At 35.8% G+C, this 21,693-nt stretch overlaps 2 protein-coding genes across 3 annotated transcripts; both read right to left on the bottom strand.

Annotated features, from left to right (window-relative positions):
• Positions 1 to 587: 587 nt before the first annotated feature.
• LOC107654259 (ras-related protein Rab-9A-like) lies at positions 588 to 4,057 on the bottom strand. Of its 2 annotated transcripts, XM_016441273.1 has the most exons (3): positions 3,918 to 4,057; positions 2,527 to 2,905; positions 588 to 1,448 (listed from the first exon to the last, which is right to left on the bottom strand). In XM_016441273.1, exons 2-3 carry the CDS (start codon positions 2,867 to 2,869, stop codon positions 1,186 to 1,188), a joined length of 606 nt encoding a protein of 201 aa, XP_016296759.1. In that variant the 5' UTR covers positions 2,870 to 2,905; positions 3,918 to 4,057; the 3' UTR covers positions 588 to 1,185. The 2 variants fall into 2 exon arrangements, with proteins under 2 accessions (XP_016296759.1, XP_016296760.1); XM_016441274.1 differs by lacking the exon at positions 588 to 1,448 and having other exon boundaries at positions 1,470 to 2,905.
• Positions 4,058 to 6,042: 1,985 nt separating this feature from the next.
• On the bottom strand, positions 6,043 to 7,461 carry LOC107654256 (transcription elongation factor A N-terminal and central domain-containing protein-like). Its single transcript, XM_016441268.1, has one exon. The coding sequence runs from the start codon at positions 7,195 to 7,197 to the stop codon at positions 6,061 to 6,063; it is 1,137 nt and encodes a 378-aa protein (XP_016296754.1). The 5' UTR covers positions 7,198 to 7,461; the 3' UTR covers positions 6,043 to 6,060.
• Between the last annotated feature and the right edge of the window lie 14,232 nt (positions 7,462 to 21,693).

The following is a 21,693-nucleotide window of genomic DNA, read 5'->3' as shown; positions in this document are numbered from 1 at the left end:
CTGCAGTGAATGGGTGATAAAAGCATCGCAATAATCCAAAAGTAATCCACACAACTCCAGTCCACCAATTAACATCTTGTCAGGTGGAGAAAGCAATATTATGTACAGACAGAGCGTTGGTTTTCAAACACGTTCATGAAGCCCCCCAACACTGCACATTTTAATGTCACCTTTATCTGAAATACCTATTTCAAGTCTTGGAGTCTCTACTAATGAGCTGATGAGTTTAAGCAGGTTTGTTTGATTAAGGAGACGCGTCCATTCACTGCATGGATCCATTGGTGAGCAAGTGATCTCATCTCCATCATTTCAGCACATTTTCATTTTTGGGTGAAAGATTCCTTTATCTTTTCATTGCACCAAAATAATAAGAATTGTGGTTAGTATAACAATAAATAAAAACATGCTGAGGAGCGTAATCAATTATCAAATACTTTTAATTCAGCATTATTTCAATTAAATATTTATGATACACACAAATGTAGCAAACTTGGATTAGCAGGCAGGATTATTATGAGAATCATTTGTGACACAGAAATTATGTAAAATAAAATTCACCCTTGAATGTCTGGGCAAAAAATAAATTGTTAGCTCTGATAAATTAAGAGTATCAATGAGGTACCCAAAGCCCGTTGAAATTAAAGTGGTAAATAATACAAATTATAGATTTACAAATATGCTACAAAATCGCACACATTCCAAAATGTCTTATCACGCAAGATTGTTAAATAAGACAAACAAACAAACCTGTGCTAAAGGCACTTAAAGTAACAACTTGTACACTCAGAAAATGAGACAAAACACATTTGAATATGTTCTACTGTTCGTGAGTGTAACAGCTGATGTTTATTTCTCAACTGTAAACAGCGTTAGAACTAGTGTGAGTGCTAAAGCTAAAGGATCTCAATGATCCCTGTTTGGTTTACCAACAATCATAATATAGGCAACCTAAAGAATACAGGAATCTGATCCAGTGCTTTGAAATGATGGCGTAGGAATGTGATCCAAAGAGATTATTTTAAAGTTTGGAAAGGCATGTAATTCTGAGAGACTCTTCAATTATGTTCATTATGCAGAGCAAGACCAGTGTTTAAGATGTTTTAACTCTGCAATGACAAAAATTATGAAATTAGGAGGTTTTTCTGGCATGGAGTATGCATTTTTTGCTAACACATAAGGAGTGTTTCAACAGCATGAGCCGTTCGCCCGTGGCTTCCTGCGCAGGTCAACAGTGTCTGTGGGCAGCAGGTGTTCTGCGCGATCTTCAGATGACAGCACACGTCTAACTGCTTCCTCAAATGCAGCTGAGACATTAGTGGCATCCTTTGCGCTTGTTTCGAAGTATGGATATCCACCATTCTCTTGACACCACCTTTGAGCTTCTTCCATTGACACCTGACGCTCCGCCACATCTACTTTGTTCCCTAGAACAACAAACGAAAATTTATCTGTAATCAAATACTTTTAATTCAGCAATATTTCAATTGTTTAATACACACAAATGTAGCAAACTTGGATTAGCATGCAGGATTTTTATAAGAATCATTTTGTGACACTGAAATTATGTCCATGTAAAATAAAATTATCCCTCAAATGTCTTACTCAGGTTTTATATTCTAGCATATTTTAAAAAATGAATTGTTACCCCTGTTAAGGGACCCAAAGCCTGTTGAACTTAAAGTGGTAATTAATACAAAATATATTTACAAATATGCTACACAATCACACTTCATGACTCAAAGACATTCCAAAGAATATCTTATAACGCAAGACTGTTAAATAAGACAAACAAGAAACCAGTGCTAAAGGCACTTAAAGTAGCACAACATCAGGAAATGAGACAAAACACATTTGAATTTGTTCTAGTGTTTATGAGTGTAACAGCTGATTTTTATTTCTCAACTGTAAACAGCATTAGAACTAGTGTGAGTGCTAAAGGGTCTCAGTGATCCCTGTTTGGGCAACCTAAAGCACACAAGAATGTGATCCAGTGCTTTGAAACAAAGGCATAGGAATGTGACCCAAAGAGATTATTTTAAAGTTTAAACAAGGCATATAATTCTATAAGACTCTTCATTTATAATTATTGTTCAGAGCAAGTGTTTGAGATGTTGTAACTCATTATGTACTAAAGTATGCATACTGCACACAAGATGTTTTTCTGGCATCTGCTGTGGAGAACTGATGAGTATGCATTTTTTTTCACTAAAACATACAGTAAAGTAGAGTGTTTCAGTTGTGTTCATATCATTCCACCACAGCATCAACAGCATGAGCCGCTCGCCCGTGGCTTCCTGCGCAAGTCAACAGTGTCTGTGGGCAGCAGGTGTTCTGCGCGATCTTCAGATGACAGCACACGTCTAACTGCTTCCTCAAATGCAGCTGAGACATTAGTGGCATCCTTTGCGCTTGTTTCGAAGTATGGATATCCACCATTCTCTTGACACCACCTTTGAGCTTCTTCCATTGACACCTGACGCTCCGCCACATCTACTTTGTTCCCTAGAACAACAAACGAAAATTTATCTGGGTCCCTGACATCTGCGTAGTATGCAAACTCTTTCTTCCAGTTGTTGAGGTTCAAGAAACTTTGATTATCCTCCACACTAAACGTAAGCAGACAGCAGTCGGAGCCACGGTAAAAGGGTGTTCGGAGACTTCTGAACCTCTCCTGGCCTGCTGTGTCCCAGATCTGTAGAGTGACCGTGTGACCATCCACCTCCAGCTCTTTGTTTAAGAACTCTACACCGATTGTGTGGAACAGATGGGAATCAAACTTGTTGGAGACATACCGGTTCATGAGGGAGGACTTTCCCACACCACCATCCCCCAGCAGAATCACCTTTAACAAAGACGACTTGGTGGTCATGATCAAGAACTTTCATAGGTTACCTCACCCATAAACCTGAAATAAAAATCAGAATTATCAAGTTTTGAAAGGCCAGTCTTCTCACTTTGAAGTGAACTAAATGTAGGCCTACCATAGAAAAGCGTTAAGTAGGACTTTTGTGGAAGGTGAGGAAACCTGTTATGTGTACAGGCTGCCTGGTTCTAGAAAACATGCCTCGTGGTGATTTTCAGAGTAACCTACTAGCCTAAATAACCTACCTTTTAATGCCAGTATGACAAAGTCAGTTGACTCAGGTCAATGTTAATGGTATCTTTAGAATAAAGTTTTGTCCCCAGACATTGTTCTTCACATAAATAGTAATATTTCTGTTTAGAAATGTCCCATGACAGGAGTCCATTCATTGGAGTCCCGGAAGCGCTGATCATGTGAGACACATCTTCATGGATTGTCCTGTCCTCATAACTTAGTATATGAAAATAATAAAACTCACAATGTAAGGAATCACTGTAATCAAAGTTGGCCTTATTACATCCCTATAACTTTTTTTTTTCAATTCAGAATAACATGAGACTGACAACGAATGAGTCTAAACATGTTGAAAAACTATAGGCTAGAAGATAACAGATTTACGATGTAAAGCTAGACGAAATGTAAGGCTGGGCTGCTATTTTATAGCAAACATTACACAACCAGACAGCGCTGTTCATGGCTTTACAGCAGAAAACATCTTGGAATACGACGTAGGTTGAAGTCAAGCCCATTTTTTACTCGATTGCGAAGTTAATCAATGACAAGCTGAAGAACTGTTACAATGCGACTGTTTTCTCGACATTAAGCACATCGTAAAAAGTAATGTAACGTTGTGGCAAGGCATCACTTCAGTGTAGGAGAAAAATAAAGTGGCGGCATTCCATTCAATCGCATGATCAAACCGGCAGATCTGAGACGCTCTTAACAGCGCCATCATTGCTTTAAAGGTCCTAGCAATTTCTACACATTGTATAATGTACATTTAAAACATGTGTTGCGAAAGAAACATACCGTTAGTGTAAGAATAATATATTACCGTTGAGAATTCAGCAATGAGTGTTGAAGCGCTGTGCTAGCAACGCCATTCCGTAAAGTACAACCAGCATCTCCAGTGTATGGAGCGGCTCCAAGACATGGCGCCCTGGGCTGGCCAAACGAGCTACTGAAGCTCATGTGACCCACTACTCATTTATAAGACATGTAACATGAAATCAGTTAATAAAACAACACTGAAATGAATGAAGTTAGTTTCATAACTGAGGTCAACCTGATACAGAAAACCATGGCTGAAAGGTTAACTGTAAATTAAATATATTCTCTTTTAAGTGCCTTTCCCCTTAATATTTGGTTGGCATGTGATATTAATTATTAACCGTCTCTGATTGACGACAGCGTTATCAGCGAGTCACTAACCAAATGTTGTACCTGCTAGTTGCACAAATTCCCTCGTGTAGGCTACACAACATTATATCAACATGTCATTACATCATAAAGCTTAGAGCTGGTTAGAATTTGTGCAAGAGAATGTAATCTTAAGAGATTACACTCATGTTTGCCTCAGCATGGGATATCTAAAACATGGAATGTTGCAACGAACAGCTATACAAATACCATAGTAATATAACAGTTTAGTGTTTTTTGTATAACTTTAATGAAAGCACTAAATCTAACATAAGGTTCAAGATGAGGTTAAACGTAATTATTCTAAACATATCAAGAGTTAATTCTGGCTAATAACAATATAGCCTGTAAATATATTTTTGGCCTGTATAAAATATAACTTTTCATGTTGAAGACGTCATTTTCATTACAAATGTGTTCATGCTCCACATTGTTGAGTGAGATATCTGAGTGCATAAAATACATTCCTTGGACTGAGGCATCCAAAGAAATCAGCCTTGGACCCTATCTTGGGCAGATTACCAGGTCACATGCTCTCTGCATGTGGCACACTTTCTGTCACATGTTTGCTGAGCCTAGACACAAGAACACAATTGGCTCATGCTGCATGGGTTGTGCTTCCCCTTTTTTGGGTGATCTGAAAGTAACTTTACTGGTTCTCATACATTCATTTACTGTGGCCAAAAACATAGAGTAGCAAAGATCAAACTCATGATCTCTGAAAGAGATTACAGAGGAAGTGGATTTCGAAATTACCATACAATAGTTATTATTATCGTAGTACGAGTCAGTTTAAGTAACCTTTATTAAGAGATGGAGTATAGAGAAATTATTTAACAAATGATGATGTATAAAGTTGGTGAAAGTGACAAATGTTTAATAAATATATTATTGCACCATATATTCATGCAAAGTTTTTTCATAATATGAATATATATTATTATATGAAATTTGTAAGGGCATATAATCTGAATTACCAGTCAACTCAGTCAAAACCAATGGATTAAATAACTTAAATCGCTTTTACCTTGATGCAACTCACAACTACTTAAAAGCAAAATTTATAAATGTATGAAACCTACATTTTCTAACAAGACAACATCATAAATAACTAGAATTATAAAAACCTTGACTTTCAGATGAAAAAGGTTATACTTTTTAATGCGATGGTTCATTTATAGGTGTGCATATTCAATTTAATCAACAATAATTCAGTCCCAAATGTGTGTTTGTAAGATATGGTAAAGAGGCTAAACAGATTTTACAAAAGTATTTTTGAAAATCTATCTCATAGATCAAAACAAAATCTGCATAACATCACATGTAATGCCTCAGTTTACACCCGGGTCAAAATTAACCTGAAAGCAAAAGGTATAACATATTTAATGGTTATATCTCTTTAAAATAATTTAAGTGATTTGATAGCCCTTGTGCATTTGCAACGTGTGGTTCCTGTACTTGAAAACTATGCATTTTAAAATGTTGCGTTTAGGAATGTATCTCCTCTGGGTCAAAACATTTTAAAACTTTGCATTTTAAGTATGTATCTCCTCTGGGTCAATAACTTTCTTGCGGCCTTCAGTTTGGTGCAGTGAACCCTCACAATGCATTTGGGTCGAATGCATTGTGAGGGTTCACTGCATCAAACTGAAGGCCACAAGAAAGTTATTCTCACTAAAAAAATCTTTGCTTGGTTTAACTGTGCACAAAACGGACAGTTAGTACTGAAAAATATTACTATTCATCTTTATTACAGTTATAAATACATACACACTTGCTCAAAGGCAAACCCAGTTGCTGTGGTACCACTGCTCTCCACAATTAGCACACGTCATGAAAGTCATTGAATCATCATCTGCACTGCCACTCCGTACCCAGGATGGCAAGAAGAGCGTCCCTCGTGAGATCTGCGTCACCCTGCAGTCCAAACCCTTACAGCGCCTGCAGCTAACTTTATTGGTGGGTGTCCCTTCCACTGCCTCTGGTAGCTGATGCTCACTGATGCCCATAGTGGTGTAACCTTCCCTGAGCTGTCGAAGTTCCTCCCCTGCCATTTCCTCCACTGACATCCGGGCGAATGCATCTGGAGTCAGGTGTCCTGATATAAGGCCCTGGCACAGGTGAGGGTTCTTTGGGTTTTTTAGGTTGGCCACCTTGCTCCTCATGCAGGACTTGTACTTAATCTGGTTTCGTCCGTGAAGAGCATGAACGTGTGTTTCAATGTCCTCAGCAAGGGCTTTGTGTTTGTCCATAACATCTGAATATATTTGCTGATTTAAAGTAAGAGCCTGGAGAATCAGATGGACACATTTGGATCTCAATGCCATGGAGTCAGAGGAAGCGCTGGGCTGATTGGTGTTATGAGGAACTGAAGTATCAGATCTACTGTGTGATGCTGCAGCTAGAGTGAAGCTCTCTTCCTCACAATGTAGCTGAACAGATTCTGCAGCATCTTTTGCTGGACAAGGCTTTTCAGGAGACAGCTTATTTAAGCATGTATCGCATTTGTCCTGGTTTACATCCTTTGTTATATCATGTTGTTCTGTGTTGCATGTAAATGCTTGATTCTTATTCCCCTTTTCATTTAAGTGGGACACCTCAACATTAGGCAGGTCATGTGCGTCTAGTTCCTTGTCCTCCCACACGTTTTTGTTATTACTTTTCAGCACAGATGACAACTTGTACAACGTCTTCCATTTTGAAAGCAAGCCCTTTGCTATTGTTCTAGCACTCACAACTGGACAGAACTTAAGTAGTTTATAAAGGACCTTAACAATGTCTGTAGTCTGCAACTGCTCTAACGTGACACATGCGTTGTTCAGGTCTGTCAATAGTGATATAATATCTTCATAGCCGCCATCATTTTGCAGCTTATCTATTTGTGTAGCATAATGAATGATCGCTTTAGTATTCATGAACTCTTCTACATTAAGCCAACATTTCCGAGAAAAATATATATTGTCGTTGGCTGCAGCGGCGTTAAGCCGATAAGCATGCGTTTATAAGAAAAAGCTGCTGCAAAATATGAATAAAAGAAATATTTTATAAATTGCAGACTAACGCATCGCCTTTACGTTCAAACAAAGTCGTCATTCATTGCTAAAACATCAACAGTACAACCTTTTTTGAAAGAGACATCTCGCAATCCTTCCGCCATGTCTGAATTTGTTTTTTGTTTTTTTTACATATTACACGTAGCACCTCCGTCCTAAAGAGGGCGCAGTTGCATAAATACGTCTTTAAAATGCAAGCATGAAAACTTTCAGTGAACACTTTTCAGATTGCCAACGCGATTACATAGATGTTACGCTTGTAAAAGTGTACTTAATAAGTATATGCAAAAAAAAAATAATGAATTAATTAATTAATTAAAAAAAAAGTATATATATATATATATATATGTGTGAAAACAAAGTGCCTTCAGGCTATTAATGAAACTAAAAATATATTAAGAAAAAGTGGGCAAGCTGTAGGTTATATTTTATATATATATATATAAAGTACTTCCTGTGATATGGAAGAGACAATTGTACATCTTTTTTGTGAATGTGATTGTGTAAAAAACTTTTTGGAATGAGTTATGTAGGCCTACCTATCTCTCAGAAAAAAACAAATATCAGAATATGTATTAACACTTGTGATATTATTTTCTTTTATTATAACTCTTAATTCCCGTATTCAATATACTGTTAATCTTTTTATTATACTTGGCAACTTTTTATTCACGAATGTAATTTTTTGGGTAAGAACCTACTACTGTAAATTTTTCTGGTTGATTATAATTCTTATGTTCTGTCTTTGATGGGCATAAAAAACAAAAAATAATTCAAAAGTCAAAAATTGCTCTCAGTGTTTAACCTTGTATAATCCCTCTGGCTCATGTTATGTTATTTATTTTTTAGAAGCCTATATTTATTTATTTTACTTTATTCCTTGTATTACTCTTGAGATATTTTGCCCTGTAGTGTTCTTGATATTGTATAGTTACGTACTTGTTATAAGAAGTATTTTGGCATTAAAAAAAAAAAAGATTGCCAAAGCATGCTCCATAACTTTATTCACGTTATTAGCGTAGTGTTTACGTTTTTTGTATTTTCATTAAAATCATAATTTACATCTATAACATTACTTTGTGTTATATTATGTACATTGTTATTAGATAACAAAAGTAATTAAAAATAGCCTAAACATTTCTGTTAACTGTCCAGGGTTTTATGGATTTGTCTCACATTTAAGTAAGATTTACTTGCTGTTGTTGTTTTATTTTTTCTTCACTTTTGGAAAGTTGCTGAAGCGATGGTTTGTTATTTATTTTGTTTGTTTGCTAGTGGAGCAAATGGAAAACAAGAATTGGCCGTTATATGAATCAATGAAATGCAGACATCGCTTGCAGTAGCCATAGTCTTGCAGATGATATAGTAGGCTTTGATGCTATGGATTTGTCTCACATTTAAGTAAGATTTACTTGCTGTTGTTGTTTTATTTTTTCTTCACTTTTGGAAAGTTGCTGAAGCGATGGTTTGTTATTTCTTTTGTTTGTTTGCTAGTGGAGCAAATGGAAAACAAGAATTGGCCGTTATAGGAATCAATGAAATGCAGACAGCGCTTGCAGTAGCCATAGTCTTGCAGATGATATAGTAGGCTTTGATGCTGGTTAAAAAAGAAATGATTAAAAAATATATACACGCACTCACACACACGCATACATAAATAAATACATAGCTAATAAATTAATATAATAATATATAAATATATAGCTACTATTTGCATGAAAGGTATGTATGCTTTTTCTTTCCACAAACGGACACGGGTGCACTATTTTTCATTCTGAAATAAAAAGTAATGAAAACTCTCACAGGGGGTTTTGTTATATCCGGAATGGCTCATTGTATGAGTGCTCACATAATAGAACAGCACGGTCTTTTGGTTCATAGGCACATTTTTGTTCTTCGTGACAACAGGCGTAATCTGAGAGTACAACTCGTTAAAAAGAATTTTAAGTCTTTCAAACTTGTTTTCTTTGTTACTTCCCACTCAATGTTCCTATCTGTTTAGACTTTTGGGTGGAGCTGCACCAACTCCCATGTATTCCAGTTCTCCCTATACAGTTTGTTTTTTTCTCCTGGGGTTACTTACAAGGACAAAATTGGGTATCATTGTTGTTGGTAATTATTTGCTTACTTTCAACTTTGAGAGAGAATGGAAATTTACAGAGCTTTGTGCTGTTATTTAGTTCACATACCACAAGAGGGGGATCCAACCTTAGTTTTTATGCATGGTTCTGCGTTCAGACCCTTGAGGAAATAAAACAAATACTGTAATTTCCTGCTTGCTCTCATGTGGTATTCAAGACAGAGGTTGGTTTACAGGCACTGATCTACGACCAGATGTCTACAAACTAAATTCTACTCAGACATCAACAAAGCTGTTGCACATTCCACTACACAGAGTAGCATGCATCGACACGCCTGCACTTGCAGAAGGACATATTGTCATACAGCTGCACTGCAAAATGTGGTAACCTGCAATTATTACGTTAAAGACATATTTCCACATCATTTAATACATATAAAGTAATTGTAGTGATATAAATAAATGTGTTTAGATTGATTCGACAATATTAAATAATATTGTTGACTTCAATAAAACAGTTCATTTTAGATGTTACCATTTTTGTTAGTGTATGGAACTGCATGAACTTTTCCCTTGAGTAACATTCTGCAGTCTGTTCAGATAACATTTATTTCCTGTAGATTATTTTAACACTGTTTTCATTTCCTCCTGGTTCCAGCTCTGGGTCTTCGATATACATTTCGGGATTATATTTAAACGCATTAGCTACAAGTATTATGAGAAATGTAAGACTGCTGTTTGTTATTTATTCTGTTACAGCATATTGTGCACTGGCTACTTGCACTACTTGGATTCTTACATTTTCAGTGTGTTAATTCCGCTGTATTGTAAACGCCATCCATTCTATAACATATATCCTACATTGTCCTGTCATCGTCATTCTAAATATGATGCCATAAAACCTTCAATTGGTATTTTTTAGATTGCACAGATTATGTGTTTTTCGTGGCTTCATCCAAAGATGATTGGGTTTCCAATTAACTGTAAGAGTGTGCTTACACATCTATGTGGTGGAAAAATGATGTGGACTCTAACCTTATTAAGTCAGATAAGACAGTCTAACTAGTTTATCCTGTGGTTAGCCCTAGATTCTGTCCCAGATTAAGACAATAGGCAATAGGCCTACACATTTTAACCATAGAATCACAATCTCACTGATTGCAATGTCATCTCTGACAATCCACAGCCTTTTTTCCAAATATAATAAAGAGATAATTCTTCATTCTTCATTAACCCACATAAAGTAGTTTTGTTGTCATAAATTAACATATTAAGGTTGATTAAGTAATAATAAATAATATTTTTTACTTATTTAGATGTTATTGTTTCTTTCGCGGTAGGAAAACAATGATATTAAAGGGATAGTTTATACAAAAATGTAATTTCTATTATCATTTAATCATCGTCATTCCAAACCACATTTGTTTTCCCAAACAGTGGAAGTCAGTGATCACCAAATTGTTTGGCTATACCAAAATCCTTCAAAATATACTTTTTGTTCCATAAAATATCTTCTTTTGTTATTTCACTGTGTCCTTTATACATATTACATGTAATTACTATAGTAGTAATAGCGTAATTACAAGCAACTAACCTTAAACCAAACTCTAACCCTAATTAGATGTTGTTAATTAATGTTACTCAGTGCTTATTTGTGTAATTACACTGTAAAAAGAATACCTTAAAATAAAGAGTAACCAAATAAAGAAAGTCATACAGGTTTGGAATGATGTGAGGGTGAGTAAATTATGACAGCATTTTTATTTTTGTGTGAACTATCCCTTTAAATGAGAGCAAGATATGGTCAGGCGGACCACGATGAGGTTTAAGTCTTCAGAGGCAGATGCAGTGAGACAGGCTTCTACAGGCAGACAGAGTGAGATGAGGATAGACTCTCGCAGGCAGATACTGAGTGAGATGGGAGGAGGGGGAGAGCTGAAGCCCTGCTGCTGTGAGTGTGACCTTGAGTGAAAGAAAAAAAGAGAGAGAAATTGCTGAAAGTTACTCAACACATTGCTCAGGCTTTGGGCCCAGTTAATGACAATGAATATTGCTGTTGGCTACTATTAGTTTGAGATCTGGAGTTGTATGGTTTATAATGTCAGTTCCTCCCTCTATAGAGGTCCCAAATTATTCTCCATGCTTGTATCTGTACTGTTTATCCTGCAGAAAAACAAAACATCTGCCAAAAACATAAACACTCGCTTCCACACGAACATTCAGTCTAAACCCACACCAAGGAATTACCCTGTTTGTTTTGACTAGACAACGTCTTGTTTAGGTTTGAGATGATAGGGAATTGAGCAATCATGAAATTTGGTGCAAATATTTGATAAAAATCCCACTGCTGTTGTCATTATTTAGCATGTTATCCATGATTTCTCTTTTAAGAGTGTTAAAAGTATTTTTTATTTTTATTTTGTTTACATCTTGGCAGAGGTCTTCCATCTAAAATCTTCATATTTTTAAGTAGGTTCTGTAATCTGTAGGTTTCACACCTTTATTACACATTGTGTAAGGGCTTCATTTATTTATGAGGTTATTTATATAATGTAAAATAATCATTGTTTAGGTGTGTATTAGGTACATAAACACATACATTGCCATGTCAACATTTAATCTGTGGAGACTAACTACAAACAGTCCTGAGCATATACAACAATAAAACACACACACACACACACACACACACACACATCCACCCAAAACAGTCTTCCAGTTCCACTAACAAATAATTACAAAACAGGAATGTTTCTAGAACTGGGTTAATTACACTGGTAATAAAACACTGAGCAAAGTTCAGAAAAGGAGGTTGTATTTGAGCTCTGGGTCAGAATATTTTTTTTATTAGTGTGAATTGGTCTCTTTAAGATTCTCTATTTATTCATAATGTTTCAGAATTTCACTACTATGTAATATTAATCTGTAACAACGAACTGTTGGTGGTTCTGACTCAATACAAGGCAAAAAACAACAAGTGGCAAATCTTATGTTCTGTAAAACACTTTGTTCTCAAAACGTGGCTGTGTCTCGCCGCCTCCTCAAGATTTCACAACAGTCTGCATGTCTCCTTTTCCCCTCCCTCGTCTTTATCTAGTCTGATCAGTGAGTTATTAGACATGTCAGAATTAGTTACTCTGCTCTGAGAGTGAAAATGTGAAATAGAGAGAAAAGGAGAGAGAGAGACAGAGAGAGAAAGAGCAAACATGAGTGTGAGAGAGACTAGGTCAATGAGAGGGAGAGAGTGACAGTTTGTTTTTTTCCAGATTTTTCTATATGACTGACCTGTATCAAAGCCTTATTGATTCTTAATACTGTGTTGTTACCTGGATGTCTTGTCTTGTCTTGTCTTGTTTTGTTTTGTTTTTGTGATAGTTGTTCATGAGTCCCTTGTTTGTCCTGAACAGTTAAATTGCCCACTGTCAAAAATTAATATCAAAAGTCAAAAATCCTTCAGGTCTCACAAACTCTTTGGTTTTCCAGCATCTTTTGCGTATTTGAACCCTTTTCAATAATGACTGTATGATTTTGAGATCCATCTTTTCAGGACAACTGAGGGACTCATATGCAACTATTACAAAAGGTTCAAAAGAATGTTTGTAAAGAACAGCGGGCAGCTTAACTGTTCAGGACAAACAAGGGACTCATGAGCAACTACCACAAAAAAAAAACAGCAGTGGATCATCAAGGTAACAACACAGAATTAAGAATCAAGCATGCATGTGCAAACCTTTGAACGTGGTCATTTTTTTATTAATTCAACTATTTTCTCTTATGGACTATATGTAAATATCTTATTCAGGTCAGTACTAAATAAAAAATAACATGCATTTTGTATGATCCTTCTTATTTTGGTAAAATAATTAACATTTTGCAGATACTGCAGAGTGTATGTAAAATTTTAACCACAGCTGTATATACACTAGAAGTCAAAAGTTCAAAGCAAGCAGCAAATCAGCACATTAGAATGATTTCTGAAGGATCATGTGACACTGAATGCTGGAGTAATGACTGCTAAAAATTCAGCATTTCTTTTCTCTCAAAACATAAATAAAGTTTTTTCCACCTATAACAGATTCCCTGTTGGTTGACCTGCCTGAATTTCTTACATAATATTTCAGTTAATGGGGGTGGGGGATGGGAGGAACAAAAAAGGGAGAAAGAAACAAAAAGGAAGAGGGAGAGATTATGTAATTTCTAGGAGTTTTGATCAAACACCTTGTGTTACACAAACATATTGAAGAACAGGCAAAATGACTGTAACTGTACATTTTCATATAAACAACGGAAAACTCCTTAAGTCAGGTTTATATTTCAGCTGATGTAGCGAGATGTTTGCCATATTTGGGAGCAGGGCAGAATTAGGAAGAAGGAAATATGTGGCCAAATTCCACAGACGGTTTTTATAAAGTTGAGACTGAATCATGAGAATACCAGCCATGACCTCTACTGTGCCTGTTTGAATGTATGAAGGAAAAAAGCAAAGATAAAATGGTGGTTAGAAGAAGTAAAGAGGTTAAAAAGCCTAAACGAAGCCTAGGTTTAAAAATGTGTCTAAGAAAGCAAAACAAAATATTAGAATTTGATTAATTAAACCTAGATTTGTAGTCATCCATGTGCACAAACACTTGCTATATGAAACAAGTAAATAAAAACATGGTGTTAAACAAGCTGTTAAAATAAAATCTAAATATGTATCTTGTTAAACTTGACTTGTGCATTCATTTTAACAGCTAGAGTTAATTACTGAGATCACGCTCAAGTTATCCTCATTTAAATGATGGTCAAACAGAGCCCCCTCTTCTTTAAAGAGGCTTTAAACTCATATCAGTGCTCAAACAGTTTAACCAAAGGTACACATACTCTTGCACTTCCCTTTTCCAAGAGATGAAAAGAAGAACTTGCAGAAGTGCTCAACTCTCAGCAAACCTTGTGACTGAAGGGAACTTGACTCAGTAGAAGAAGAACTCTATTGGTACTGTGTGTCTTTCTTCCTCTTCTGTTGCTTCAGCTTGCGCTGTTACAGTACTGCCACTGTGTTCATGTCCACATGCAGTAACTTAATAATATTCATAAGCTGTGGCAATAATATGTCTCTGGTCTGCCTGAAATCAAAGAGAATCATTGCAGGAACCAGTGTAACTAAATGATACCAACAGTTTTTGTTACTGTGAAGTCACAGTTTTGATAAAAAACAGTTAAAGGCTGAAGTCTGACTCGAGTGTGGAAATTAGTTTGGATTTTTTTTTCTTTAAAATGACATAATACTGATTTGAATGCTCTGTGCATAAGCTAGTATTAGCATTGTTATACCATAATGCTTTTCTCTAGTTCTCCTGAGTTGTTCAATTATTCACTGAGGTTTTGTTTGAGAGACATTGTAGTGTTGCTTTTAGGTTAATGAAAGCAGTAAGAAAATTGATGAAAATTAGGAGTTTTGCTGCATCTGCATCTGAAAGCCTCATTACTTAAAGGGGTCATATGATGCGATTTAAATAAACCGCATAAACACATTTCATTACACCAAATACACAAAATAATGTTATTTTTAGCAGCATCATATGACCCCTTTAACACACATTCAGTGGTTTTGGATGGGGTCAGTGAGAGGATGTGTTCTGTGAAAAATGTCCTCTTCAAAACTAATGACCAAACAACAAATCTCATTGTGTATTAGCAGTTTTTCAGAGCCCTGACTTAGATTTGACCGTGATATCACTTTGTAATCACAACCAAAACACATAACATTCTTTTTCTTGAGCTACACAAAAATGCAAACACACACACACACACACACACACACACACAAATGCACACTTGTGTCTGATGTCCAATTGTCACGTAGAGAAATACCAATAGGGATCTGTTATCAGCAGACTGGTTGAGTGCGTTTGATAAGACTGAATAGGGGGATTTCAGCAGTTTCTCACATCCTTATATAGCACTGATCTAGCAATGAGGAAAAGACGTCCCTAATCTAAGGTCACTTTTGTGAACATGCCGGTTATGAGCATGCAAAGCGGACCTCCCACAGACCTCCATTTTTAACTGTCCTACTTTCACGTCGCACCATTGAGGGAGCGCAGGGCCCCCAGCGGCATTGTTGAAGAGCCACAATAATGCTGAAAGAACGCTGAGAAGCTGAATGTCTTAAATGTGTGTTCTGTGTGTATAGCCCATCTGTTGCATGCTTTGAGTTTTGTGTTTGTCAGGACGGCGCCAAAAGGAGCTTTGCATTTTTGCCAAGACATTTATAGACATCTGCTCTCTTCAGTCAGTTTTCTCGCTTGTTCACACCTCTCTCTCTTTCTCTCGCCTTAAAAATCACAAATATAGATGGACAGAAACACACTTGGACTGGACAGAATTAAGACAGAATTGGGGTGCCAGCTAACTTTAAACATTTGCTTTAACTTGCATTAATTTTGGTAACCGTGTAAAGTTTTGGACAGTAACACTTCATGTTAAGGTTCGATTTGTTCACATTAATTAATGCATTAAGTATCTTGAGGTCACTGTACACAAATGTACATATAATACATTTCCATATATATTGTCAAAATGAATCAGCAGTGTCACATGCACACAGAACATTTAAGACATGAATAAATAGATTAAAAAATTACTATTTACATGTTCACATTTAAAAGGGAAGTGCTTACGTCAGAACAAAACTATATTTTCCCATGTATTTCCAAAATTATCATTATAAGTGTTGAATTTTGCATGTTTTAGGAGAATGTTTTTTTTACTACAATTTTAAGAAAGGGACACTGTACATACAAGTACTATCTAAGGCAGTTAACTGGGATGCCAGCTAACTTTAAGCTTTTGCTTTAACTTGCATTAATTTTGGTGAACGACTGACCAGTTTTCAGTGGTTATGCTTTACAATAAGGTTCAAATTGTTACAATGAATAGTACTTTTTAAGTATTTATTAATATTGGTTAATTTTAACTTGCAAGTGTATTTTGAATAATAGTATATTTATAAATTAGCAGTAGCCTATATTAATAAATGCTTTTATTATTTTCATTGTAAGTTGATGATGCTCAATGCTAATGAATTGAACCCTATTGTAAAGTTGCTGTTTTCTGAACAGCAGCAGGGAAAAGTAGCCACAGAAAAGCTTTAGACACAGAACAACTTATTTCCATTTGAAAAGATAAGCATGTGGGCTACAGGACATAAAGATTACTCACAGACTCCAGTGTACTAGTCCAAATGACTTTATATGTGACCCTGGACCACTAAACCAGTCTCAAGTCGCTGGGGTATATTTGTAGAAATAGCCAACAATACATTGTATGGATCAAAATGATCGATTTTTCTTTTATGCCAAAAATCATTAGGATATTAAGTAAAGATCATGTTCTATGAAGATATTTTGCAAATTTCCTACCGTAATTATATCAAAACTTAATTTTTGATTAGTAATATGCATTGCTAAGAACTTCATTTGGACAACTTTAAAGGTGTTTTTCTCAATATTTGGATTTTTTTGCACCCTCAGATTCCAGATTTTCAAATAGTTGCATCTCGACAAAATATTGTCCTATCCCAACAAATCATACATCAATGGAAAGCTTATGTATTCAGCTTTCAGATGATGTATACATCTCAATTTTTTTAAACAATTGACCCTTATGACTGGTTTTGTGGTCCAGGGTCACATATTTGTTTGGAAATAACAACCTAGTTCTACTTGGCATTTTGTTGTAATTAATTATCTGGATCATAATCTCTATAAATATGCATAACACTATGCTGGAGATTCAGTTTTGTGACATAACTGCACAGAGGATTGTAAGACTCCACTCACACACTGCCGGGTGAGAGCAAGAGAGAAGGTAATAGAGTTGACGTCAATGGAATCTCTGTCTCTAATATGTAGGACTCACTTGAGGAATGTTTGTAATTATAGACAGCACTGGCTCTAACCTCACTTCTGGCTGCTGCTCAGTTTTGAAATTGCACTTTTTGAACAATTTTTTGCATGATATCTGGGGGCCTCTATTATGTAACCACAGCTTTGACTGTTGGTTCAGCTTTCAAGCCTGCATACAGTAAGTGTAAGACAGCATCTTTTTGGCCAAACCGAAGGTGATCAAGGAATTTTGGGAGGACGTCAGTGGTTCCTCTAAGAATGTGTTCCAGGTTCCAGCATAAGTAACAAAAACATTTCCTCACTAAAAAACGTAAGCTAGAACTAAACATGCTATTGGTTGATTTGACATCAGCATGTGTATCTGTCAAATGGTTGTTGATAGATATTTTGGATAAAGAGTAGATGTTTTGGTGTGTAGTAACTCATTCACCAGGTAATTTTTCTCTCTCTCTATCATCTGCTCTTTTTCTCTGGCATGTGCTCTATGGCTTAAAGCTCTGTTTACTAGCCGTAGTAACAGCTTGTCGGGTCAGCAGTGATTATTTAGGGACAGTGGGTGTATCTGTGTTCAGCTCAGTGTGATCTTTGAACTTTTGGCATGTTGATTTTGGGTGAGCCTGCCAGAACAAGATCAGCTTCTTAGTGTTTTAAAACATACATCATTCTTACAGACCTCAATACATGAGAAGGGTCTGGCTGCAGCTGGCGCTTGCACTCTCAGACGTGCATTCTCACGTCACTTGCTTTTTAATTTTTTATTTTGTTCTATTTATTGATTACTTGTTGTTTGAATCTCTCAACATTTTACAACAGTATAGCCAGGTAGTGAAGACCAGACAAAAGAAACTAAATTACAATGTCACATTTAAGTACAATAAGGAATATTTCGATATATGTTTTATATATATATTTCATGTTTAACATGCAATTTGTCTTTTAAGTGACTTGCAGTGCATTCAGTGACAGCATCACTGAAAAAAACTGACAGCAAAATCTAAAATCTTCAATTTGCTATGCCCAGACTATGCATTGGTTTCAGGCATTAATTTTAATCCACTCATAACCCAGGCTAAACACACCTAATACTGCATAATGCCTGTGTATGTCGTCAGTTCTGACCTTCTGACAGTCTTTGCAGTACAGTACTATGGCCAATACAGCTCTCAGCATTGCTGGCATTTTTTGCATGTCAAAACAAAGTGGGAAATTACAATGGACAAGTCTGAGCATATTTGTGTGTAGTTTTTGTGGGTGTAGATTCTTGAGCGTCAGTGTGTGGGACTTTAAAAGGGTTTTTTGTTAGTCTTTGAATGGAACATTATCACACACTGCAGTTTCCTGCTTGTTCTAACCTACAATGTGTATTTTCAAAGCAAGTGCTAAACACTTTGCACCAAAATATCTTGTTACATTGTTACATAATATATTGCAGATTAAACCACAGAAGGAAGATTAATTTGTGCATGCATAAAAAGTATAAATGTTACTTCTGCACTTTTGCAAGGAGACCACGTCTTCCATTTACAATAATCTGAAGACAGGGAGATTTATAAGCATCATTTGTCATATAACAGTGCATGACCATGCTCTTAAAAATAAATGTTCTTCAAAATGTACTTGATGTTTCATTGTATGTTCTTCAGGGTGATTTCATGGGTAATTTTTTTTTCTAAAGAACTAGAGAATAAAGTCTTAGACAATTCACACAGAATGACCACTTTAAGAGTGCATTATTAATCCTGCCTTTTATTATGCAGTTTGCTTTTAAGTTTGCACAGAGGTTTTGACAATTATTATGGAATCTGGCTGGTAATTTCCTTTCCTGAGACCGTAAAGATTCTAGTGCTCTTTAATGACAGATGTACAATATTTCCAAAGCTTCCGCATAAAACTGCATTCTCAAGCCTGGACATGAGCAAACTATCTTTTTATCAGGCTTGTTTTTCCTTGCTCTTCTCAGAACTCTAGGGGAATTTTTGAGTGAATTTTCACCATGCTTGAACAAAGAAGTTTGAGCAAAGGTTCATAAATCGTATTACTGCATTCATAAATGACCAAATGCACCCATTTATTGGATCAGTAGTTATGTTTAAAACACATGGACAACAAATCAGTAAAAATACACTGGACAAAACCAAAAAGTGAGAAGTGTATCAGGTGTCACAATTCTTGCTTTCTTTCTTTCTTGCAAGACCATCAAATGCAAAGTTGCCCCTCTGGGTATAAAACAAGATATTCTGCTATCTCTCAGAAAAGGTTTGAAAGTGGTTTGATATGTTTTGTAATAGCTTGAGTATTTGGTGGGCGTGTATGTATGTGTGTGTATGTGCTGGGCCTGCAAGGTTTTTGGATCTGTTGAGATTATTGCATAACCAAATCATGTCGACCTTAGTCAAGATCTGCAGAACAGGAATGATGGGCCTGGAGGCTCTGCCTCTGCCTGTTTCAGCACAGCACTATTACGCCAACACACACACGTCTGCATTCTCACTGTGTGTGATGACAGGATCAAATCAGGATGAAGCAAGAAAACAGTAAAGCCTATCAGCAGTACTTCCTGTGTGTGTTAGTGAATCTATGAAGATGCGGTTCTGAGGAGTGAAATTATCATGTTCATCACCATAACAGTGAATAGCCATATAATCTTTAAGACACCTATAAGCTATAAATGCCAATTCTTTGCTATTACCTTCTCTACACATGGACACAAACAAAACTTCAATTAACTTCAGCAGTAGGCTAATAAAGGCTTATATGAATGTTTATTTCAAGCTCCTAAAATGTAACACTGACTGATCACATTTTCAGTAGCCTTTTCACACCTGCCTTCAAATTGATTTTAGTCTAATTTACAGTAACTTGATATTTCAACTTGATCTACAACATATATATACTATTTGCCAGTTTGCTCAGTGGGACTTTCCAACCACTTAACAGTTTTATGAAGAGAGCTGTAACATAATGCTTTGCCTTCTTGCCCTCTGATACTACCGTATTCAAGTGCTTTAAAGAACTCAGAATTACATTATATGGTGATGTCATGAAGATGTGATGAGTCATTTCCAGAGACAGAGCCTCAGCTTTCAGTTTGTCTATTGTATATATAGATATAAAAAAAAAAAAGTTGATTTTGAGTTGAAAAGGTGTTGAAAGTTGTTGAAAAGTTGGTCAATCTCACTCTAAGTTATGTATCTAAACTAATGTTGTAATGCAGTGTAATGCATTGTTATTTATGCAGTGTTTTCATAATAACACTGAGTAAGATCTATTGGTCAGAAATTCAAACCCCAGAGAGGAAAATTCATGCACTGGATGAGATCCCTTATCATAATTATGCCCCTTAGCAGGACACTTAAGGACTTGCTCGGTACTAAATATATGTTAAGCTGTTTTGGGACTTCCTTTCTAATATTTTCTAATACCACAAAATTAGTTTCAAATAAGTGTATTTTTTAGAATGAGTTTGCAAATAGTCTCATAGAAACAAGGCATAGGAAAGAGGTTAACAGTTATATCCAGTATACAGCAGTTATAAGTCATGAGTGATGGGAATTTGACCTACACCCAGCAGTCTATCCGGGTCATTTTAGTGCACTCTGGAAATAAAAGATTCACACGTGATCAGACAAACAAACAAAACTATAAAACTTCTCAACAACTGTCAACCACAGGATTACCAACCCTTCCTTTAACATTGTATGGGTGTAACTTTTTAACCTGATTTCAGCTTGACCTGAATTACAGGCACTATACTGTAAATATTATTTTGATACTTCGCAAACCAAGATAAAGCATAAGTCATGTAAGGATATAAAGAGATACCAAGTTGACACATGGTGTAGCTGAATGTTATGAAGATTTGTTTTGAAACTGTGTAGATGCTCTGGCCTCCAGAAAAGAGCCTTAAATTTGACCCATGCTGAGGGCAAGAAAGGACGGCTGTAGAGATTTTGGAGAGGGTCCACCAGCTCCCTCCCTCACCCTTACTTTCATTCTCTCATAATCCATTGGTATTTCCTTTCAGAATTTCTGTCTGAGCAAAATGTCCTCTGTCCATTTGATCTATCTCAAAAGTAATTGCCTGAAAAAGTAATTGGCTGATGTTTTGTTTAGCTTGTTTTCTTATTTATTTTACATAATTATATATATGATTCAAAACAGACTTAAAACTTCATCAAAGCAGTTGTGTTTTATTGAAATGTTACAGGTCAAACCAAATCCAAGTAGTTTAAGGCTCACTTTGTCATTTTTTTAAATCAACCTTTTGATCAGTATATTACATACAGTAAATTATTTTTTAAATGAAAAATAAAATGTAATGTAACTTTCCCGTTAAATCAATTAAAATAGTAGTTCACCTAAAAATGAATATTTGTTGAAAATATCTTC

Source organism: Sinocyclocheilus anshuiensis, unplaced genomic scaffold (assembly GCF_001515605.1).
Source record: "Sinocyclocheilus anshuiensis isolate Anshui unplaced genomic scaffold, SAMN03320099.WGS_v1.1 scaffold551, whole genome shotgun sequence".
Classification (NCBI taxonomy): domain Eukaryota; kingdom Metazoa; phylum Chordata; class Actinopteri; order Cypriniformes; family Cyprinidae; genus Sinocyclocheilus; species Sinocyclocheilus anshuiensis.
This window is presented reverse-complemented; position numbering and strand designations above follow the sequence as displayed.